The sequence below is a fragment of the Choristoneura fumiferana genome, chromosome 8, assembly GCF_025370935.1.
Source record: "Choristoneura fumiferana chromosome 8, NRCan_CFum_1, whole genome shotgun sequence".
In the NCBI taxonomy this organism is placed as follows: Eukaryota; Metazoa; Arthropoda; class Insecta; order Lepidoptera; family Tortricidae; genus Choristoneura; species Choristoneura fumiferana.
In genome coordinates, this window is record NC_133479.1 from 11,119,301 (window position 1) to 11,128,273 (window position 8,973).

Below are 8,973 nucleotides of genomic sequence, written 5' to 3' on the forward strand. Positions count from 1 at the left end.
AATATGAAAAATCTGAAAATCATAATTTTTCATGTCTGACTGTTTATGTCAATAAGCCATCTAAAATGACCAGACATTGCGTACATTTTGCTTATGAGCTTGAAATAGGCTCTGCTAACACTGGATATTCATAAATACCTACGTGCGGAACCCTTGATGCGCGAGTCCGAGTCGAATTTAACCGATTTTTTTAGTTCTTATCGAATACCTAAGCACATAGATTCATCGATTTATCTGTGATAATGACGACGTTTCATATAAATTTTCATCCCCTATTTCATCCCCTCGCAGGAAGAATTTTAAAAAACGCGCGAACAAATATCTATTTATCTCTTATCACGTGCCCAAATGCCAAGTTTCATAAAGAACCATCGATTTATCTTCGACAATGACGATCTATTTGTATATAAATTTTCATCCCCTATTTCACCCCCTTACAGGAAGAATAAAAAAAAACACGCGAACAAATGTCTATTTATCTCTTAATAACGTGCCGAAATGGCAAATTTAATAAAGATTCATCGATTTATCTTCGATAATGACGACCTTTCATATGAACTTTCATCCCCTATTTCATCCCCTCACAGGTCGAATTTTCAAAAAAGCTCAAACAAATACCGACTTATTTCATATTAAGTGCCTAAATACCAAGTTTCATGGTTTTATCTTCGACAGCGACGAACTTCCACCATATAAAAAAAAAAAAAAAAAATCAAAATCATTTATTCAGTAAATAGGCCGCAATGGGCACTTTTACACGTCATTTTTTAAAACTACCAGCGCTTTCGGAAAGACCATCATTGCCAAGAAGAATGCGCCGCAAGAAACTTGGCAGAAAGTCATTTTTTCAACATAAAATAATTACAAATAAAATACTTAAAAACTACAGTATACAATGAAATAAAAGAAAATACAAAATAATAATAATAATAATACAGGGATGTATGGGGTCCCTTAGTTACAAAACTAAACTCTAACTATAATCTACGTTCAGTGGAAGTGTAGACTGCTTCCACCGTCATAAATTAAAAAAAAATATATATATATAATAATAATAATAATTTAATTCTGAAATTTACATTTCAGGTCAAGTAACCATTAAACTTTTGGATTCCGAAGGCAAGCTCACGTCTGCCGCCCCCAAAGTTAGCTCACACGAACTCATGTCATGCTCTGAAAGCAGAGCGGTACCGAGTGCATGGTATTGCTTCCGTTCCCATAAGCTCTATGGGATCGTCTTGGGAGCTTCGACGTCGCGGGCCTGTGACTAGAAATTAAACTAAAAATATACACGTTTAAAATCCATAAGCTTAACAATATACAGCCTTAAATATAGCAAGGGGATGTATAAAGTCCCTGAGTTAATAATAAAATTACTATATAGCAAGGGGATGTAGAAAGTCCCTGAGTTAACAATAAATAAAATTCCTAATCTAAATAATTCAGAGATGTATATAGTCTCTGAATGTCAAAGTAAACTAATTTAATTAACCAAATTATACAATCTTCAGAGGTGTAAAAAGCCTCCAATGTCAAAAACTTAAAATAATTATTAAAATAAAGAAATGGAGATGTATAAGGTCTCCAAATGTCAAACCAATAAATATTTTTAAATTAAATTCTGCAACGTGGACAACGGCAACAGAACCAGAAACTAGACACGAAATGCGCCGGGACACTGCCAAGTCACACTTCACAACACTTATTTATACACCGACATAAAAACACACACATACACAAACACGAATACATCACATCACACATCAACATCCTAATTTTCATCGGCTTTCAGTTTAGGCCATGTCGCATCATCACATAAGTACTCCTCAACTTTATAGTAAGCTTTCTTCAGAAGTGCACTCTTTATGTATTCTTTAAAAGAGTTGTGTGGCAATTTCCATGCTTCTACAGGAACTTTATTGTAAAATCTCACACAGTTTCCCACAAAAGATTTGCTTACTTTCCGTAAACGGAATTTTGGAACGGCAAGCTTGTGCTTATTACGAGTATTGATATCATGTACGTCTGACACTTTTTTAAAGGACTCGATATTCTTGTGTGTATACAATATCACATCATGTATATACTGTGAAGCTACTGTGAGGATGTTTATCTCCTTGAAGCGTTCTCTTAGTGAATCTCGGGAGCCAAGGTTGTAGATAGACCGGACTGCCCTCTTCTGTAGAATGAAGATAGTTTCTATGTCGGCTGCCTTGCCCCAAATCAGCATACCATAGGACATTATGCTGTGAAAATAACTGAAATAAACTAGCCGGGCAGTTTCAACGTTGGTAAATTGTCTGATTCTTCGTACAGCATAGGCGGCAGAGCTCAATCTACCAGCAAGACCAGAAATATGCGGGCTCCATTGTAAATTACGATCCAACGTAAGACCAAGAAAAACAGTCTCATGCACAAGTTTCAGATTCTCTCCGTTTAAGGAAATAGTTGTTTCAAACTGTCTCACATTAGGCAACGAAAATTTTATACACTTAGTTTTAGCTGCATTTAGTAATAAATTGTTAGCGGTGAACCAGTTTAGCGCCTCTGCTAAAGTCTCATTGATGTGGGTTGGATCTTCTTGTTGCCTGTTTACTTTGAATATCAAAGAAGTATATAAACTTATATAAACTTTCATCCCCTATTTCAACCCCTTAACGCCTCTTTTTCGCAATAAAAGATAGCCTATTTTCTTTCCCAAGGTTTATTCTATTTCTGTACCAAATTTCATCCAAATCGGTTCAGCGGTTTTGGCGTGAAAGCGTAACAGACAGACAGACAGACAGAGTTACTTTCGCATTTATAATATTAAATTTGTAATATAAATAATATATATAATATATATATATATATATATATATATATATATATATATATATATATATATATATAAGTAATAAGTATAAGTAAATAAGTAAAGTACTTATGGATTTTGTAAATCTAGTAGGTAGCAGAGAGAAATAAGGGAAATAACCTAACCAACAAAAAGTTGGAAAACCCCCGACAATGTCACTTCAAAGTTCAATATCTCAAAAACGGCTGAACCAATTTTGATGAAACATGTCTAAGAACCATCATTAGAAAACCTGTTTTTAAATAAAAAACCTGCATTCAAATCGGTTCACCCGTTTAAGACGGTGCCACAGACAGACACACATAGCGGTCAAACTTATTACACCCCTCATTTTGCGTCGGGGGTTAAAAAAGTGTTTCAGAAGATGATAGAAAGACAGAGTGCGAGTTCCAACATAAGGACATTGGACGTTGTTGATTATTTTGATTCGACACAAATAATATATTATTCTTAACAAGCTTTTGCCCGCGGCGTCGAGAAGTCGTATATCTATATCACTATCCCGTGAGATCTATGCAATTTTCTGGGATAAAAACTATCTCATGTCCCTCTCAGTCATAAATTATCTCCATGCCTTTCATCTAAATCAGTTAAGCGGTTTAAGCGTGAAGAGGTAACAGATAGACATACAGATTTACTTTCGCATTTATAATAATATATATTTTTATTTATTTATTCCTCTTAGTGGCGGCCATAAGGCTTGGGCCAATGTCAGTTAAATTAAAGATAAATATATTCTTCTTATTCACGTTGTACGGTGATTGCAGTTTTTGCAACTTGATAGCAAAATTCCAGAAACCACGCGGAGACAACTTGAGCATTAAAAATATCAGACACGAGAGCAATATAGAATTTTGGGATCACTGTTCACTGTTAAGGTTAATCGCCGCATAAAACACTATCAAAATTATACTTCAACTAGCCAAAGAAGCAGAAATACCAAAATTAGATTATCGTCTATATCCGCCATGTTCGAATGCTACAAATCGAATCTAATAATATATTTGTAGTAAAGTTTGAAGACGCCAAACATGGGTATACTAAAATAGCTATTTTTACGCAAAAAATGGAGGTAGTATACTAATTTAATTAACTATTTTTTATTCACAAAGAACTAGCTTATAATAAGACGACAGTATTCTTCTTTTATTTTTTCGTTGACAAAATATCGAGCAAACAACATCAACAGCGTAAAAGTATCTTGCACCAAATCCAACTCAAACGGTATTATGGTGGTACCCAGAGTATGTAACAGTCCAGAACTACGGCCTGTGTACTGGAGTACTCTGAAAAGGATTTTGAAAAAGAAAGACCGAGAAGTAAAATCGGTCTCTGAGCGCCAAAAATTATGAACCTGGATGCCGAAAAAGTTTCCCGATGAGAGTGTGCAGCAAAGTCTTTTGAGCCGCGTGCGCTGGAAAGTTCGATAATGGCTAGCCTAAGCCATTATTAGTGCAGACACTTATATTACTAAAATACGAAATTTTATTTTAAAGTTGATTAAATTTGTCATTAATTATGGAAAGCATAATTTAATTATTTATTGTTATAATTATTATTTATGAATTTTTGGGTGCCCAAGTTTTGGCGTGTTCAACCTTTACGTATGGGGTAAAGAGTTGTAAATAAAAATGCTACGAATGTAAGATTTAAATTACATTATTTATATTAATATTACCATCCATCACTCACCAATATATTTACAAAGTGCTATGTATGTAACAGGTGTAACAACTATTTTTTTTTTTAACGAAACTTTAATAAAAATTAAATTATTTGTATTAATGTTAACATCCATCACTCACCAATAAAACTATATTTACAAAGTGCTATGTATGTAACAGGTGTAACAACTATTTCAGTTTTTAACGAATCTTACACTATTTTTGGTGGCTTGGTGTTGGATTTCGCAAACGGACTGAAAGTCGTAGGTTCTATGTCCCTCGAATTAGAGCCTCTCCTTAATGCGTTTTGGATAGGAGGTGGCCTAGTGTACCGGAGTGGCCTTCGGTACGCCACTATCCGAAGTGGCCTTCCACGTAACCTTAAAGGTGCAGATACTGGTCTGATTATGATCTTAGTTTTTGCCGGCACAAATGTATGAATATGTTTGATTTGCTGGAATGGCAGTTGATCCAGAGGCGGTGGAGCAATGTAAGTTAGAGGAACTCGTTCAATTTCCACTGAAGTCTTTAACTTCTGAGGCTTGTTTTGGGGTTCCAACGGCAATGGTTGTTTAGGAACAAAGTATTGACTGAAGCCGACGTTTTGATTCGACGGCAAAGCTTGAGCGAAGTTGTCATCGGAGCTTGCCGGCAATGGCGTCGTGGGTTCAGGTTCTCTGATAGTTGCTTTAGTGGGTTTGGTCTTCTTAGTTGTAGTCGTTGGTTCGGTTCTAGAATCTTCGTCAGGGACAACGATCGGTGGAGACGCAGGTATGAAATTGATGGCCGGTGGCGGTCCAAATGGATAGGGTGGCAGAAGAATTGTAGCGACTGGTGCCGCTTGGGCGGTCGCGACGGCTATGGCTACATTAGGCTGTATGGGTATGTTTGGTTGTGGTTGTACAGGAGTAGGCACTGCCTTGGCAACAGGCTCCACGACTACTGGAGGTGCAGGGGCTACAGGAACAATAGGTACAGCAGGAGCTGCTACTAATCGATTAAAAGTTCTCTCGAAGTATTGTGAGCTCGCTGCGGTTACTACTGGGGCTAAGGCATGTCCAACTCCAGCTACTCCAGAACTGTACACGTGACCGCATATTGCTCCAAATAGTAACACCTGGAAAAATAAAACCATTATTATACGTACTAGTCCTGGATATATTAAAGTAATGTTTGAGAACATGTGAAAAGAAAATTACCTTAATAAGCATTGTATCGGAGTCCCAATCGTCACCACTTTTGATATTATAATGGGACAATAGAAAATGAAGCCCATGCTTTTATATAGGTGTAACAAATTTTGCATTAAGATGAGGCAACGACGCATGTGTCGCGGAATACCTAATGGTCCAATGGGTAAGGACACAGTCCTTGATGGCTACGAAAATCGTATTGAAATTACGTCGAAGGAATAGTAATACATGCTGGGCAATTGGGAAAGTACTTCCTAGGTACCATATATTGCGTTTTGCTAGCACAACGTAATAATAAAAACAATATCAGCGTTGAAAAATAAGGAAAACGGGTCAAGAGCGTGTCGGACACGCCCAAGATAGGGTTCTGTAGCCATTACTAAAAAATCAAGTAATATTTTTCCAAGGATTTCGTATTGTGTACGGAATCTTCCAAGTTTAAGTATATTTTGTACCTTAGGCTGCTATTTACTCTTAAACTACTAGTAATTCTCAAGCAATCTTAGCCGTTATAATTTTCCTTGTAAATACGAAACACCTACTATCCTGAATTTTTTTCAAGTTTTTCCACCCAACAGTTTAGATTTTAGATGGAGGGGGGACGCTCGATTTTAATGAAAAGAAAGAAAGATAAAGTTGAATATTTCGCAAACGTATCACTGAACCGCCCATTGGCTTTAAAATACCTATCCAACGATACCCCACACTATACAGGGTTATTTGTAATTCACTAGCATCCTTTTAACCCTAAATTCCTACCACTTAAACAAATGTTTTTTGTTTTACGGCTCCATTTTAAAAAGTCGAAAAATAAATATTTGGAACCGCCAGAAAAGTATATCATGGTGTATTTCGTGAATGGCTACTCGACGATGATTAGCTGTGCAAAAATTTGCCTGGAACAAATGGTTGAATAGATTTTTTTTTAATTAATGTATTCGCGTCAGTATGGCGGGCTGTAAGCCACACCGGAGAAGTGTGGCATTACGCTACCGCCTACATCCTTTTATATCGAGTATCGGAAAATACAATCATTTTTGTGGAACAAATCGTTCGACACTCGTTATTTATCCGACACGTTCGATTAACGCCCACGCGATTGGACCGCCGGTACCAGTGCTATGACCATCATTTTCTTTTTTGTCATTTCGTAATTTACCCCTGTTTACCTGTTTGTACTGAAGTTCAGTTGAAAGACAGTTAAGCATGTGTAAATGTTTTAATTAAATTAAAAAGTTTATTTTTTTCCCTATTTAACAATATGAAGTGGTCTAGTCAAATGTATATCACAATCTCGGTTGTCAAAACCTTAAAATTCTAAGGAACCAGATTTACTGACCAACCCATTTACAATTTATAAATAAAAACAATTATCCAACATGTAAACTTTTCTTCGACGGAATAGATAGATTTCATCTCTAATATTTACCATATTTCGTACAAAAAAAATGCAGAGTATTTAACTGTAACAATTTATGATATGTCAAGATCAAGAAAAACGACAAAAATTCAATGTAGATGGTAGCAGACAGTAACTTAAATTTTTAGCCACATTTTATGTAAGTATCGATATAATATAAAAAAAAAATTAAAATTATAACTGTTTATTTCATAACAATTTTACAACTAGTTAAATGATATTCCTAGCTAATCTTTATTTTTAAAGATATATGATATATCAAGATCAAGAAAAACGTCAAAAATTCAATGTAGATGGTAGTAGATAGTAACTTACATTTTTAGCCACATTTTATGTAAGTATCGATATATGATATATCAAGATCAAGAAAAACGACAAAAATTCAATGTAGATGGTAGTAGATAGTAACTTACATTTTTAGCCACATTTCATGTAAGTATCGATATATGATATATCAAGATCAAGAAAAACGATAAAAAATCAATGTAGATGGTAGTAGATAGTAACTTACATTTTTAGCCACATTTTATGTAAGTATCGATTTATGATATATCAAGATCAAGAAAAACGTCAATAATTCAATGTAGATGGTAGTAGATAGTAACTTACATTTTTAGCCACATTTTATATAAGTAACGATTCGATACTGGTACTAGACAACGAATAAAAATATTGAATTAACCTTCTATACGTCCCGCGAAATAGATGTAACCTAAATAATGAGCGTTTCTGTGATAGGCTATTTGGCGTTGGCGTTGGCGTTGGTAATCGTGAGGTCCGTTTTACAACTTAGGCATTTGTGTCACGTTTGTAATTGGTTAAATAACTAAATGAACCAATCGTAAGCAGCAGGGCTACTACGAAACTCGAAACTCGAAGTTCGTGTCGTGCGGTCCCTCTGACACTTATACTATTTAATACGAGAGCAAGAGGGATGGTACGACACGAACTTCGAGTTTTGAGTTTCGTAGTAGCCCTGCAGGACTGTAACGTCTAACGGACCTCTCCGTGCTAACGCCGTCTAGCGTTACTTCGAACGTCAAGAAATCCTCATCGAATTGTGATGCACCCGTCTCAAATGTCTCATCTCATTTAATATTGTGAAAACATTAATTAGTGGGCATATTTTCAACTGATTTTACATATAAATTGTACACGGAAAGATGATTTATAAGAGTTATTAAAAAAACTCAAGCCTAATTTCGAAAATATAAATAGATGCTAAACAAATTAACCCGAATTATTAAATTCTCCTTTTCCAGTTTAATAGCAATTCACGTTGTAGGTTCGTTTCTTGGCCATGGTTCAGACGCCTTGTAAAAAAGAACTCTTCAAATTCCACTAGAACACCATTGCGATACACTCCTTGAAGGAGCCGTGCGTTCAAACACTACATAAGTAAGTTAGACAATTCTTTGACTCTTTGTTCATTATCATCATCAGCCAACATCAATATCAGACAACTCGCTACTTACTTTACACTCGCCCTATGTGGCTCAGAAATATTATATCAATAATATATCAATTGTTCCAGTTGTTGTTGTTCATGGTTCCGATATTTTTGAGCACGTAGGCTACTCCGAACTGACTCTACGTAAAGTAACGTAGGTAGGTATGTAAATGTTTTCATCTGAATTTATGATTTAAAGTATAGTCACGTCTTTTGATGAGGCATACTTTCAACATCGATCAATGTATGGAAACATTTTTAACCAAAATTAATAGTACATTGTGTCTCAAGGGCGGTAAATAAGGAATTACGAACGAGTCTATTAGAAGCCCGAAGTCGAAGACTAAGGGCTTTAATGAGTCGATGTTCGTAATTCTAGTATCGCCCGTGCG

At 35.6% G+C, this 8,973-nt stretch overlaps 1 protein-coding gene across 1 annotated transcript; it reads right to left on the reverse strand.

The window, feature by feature from the left end:
- Positions 1–4,497: 4,497 nt before the first annotated feature.
- Positions 4,498–5,791, reverse strand: LOC141430032 (uncharacterized). The gene is made up of 2 exons (XM_074090570.1): positions 5,718–5,791; positions 4,498–5,635 (listed from the first exon to the last, which is right to left on the reverse strand). The coding sequence occupies exons 1-2, from the start codon at positions 5,727–5,729 to the stop codon at positions 4,730–4,732; spliced, it is 918 nt and encodes a 305-aa protein (XP_073946671.1). The 5' UTR covers positions 5,730–5,791; the 3' UTR covers positions 4,498–4,729.
- Positions 5,792–8,973: the final 3,182 nt, after the last annotated feature.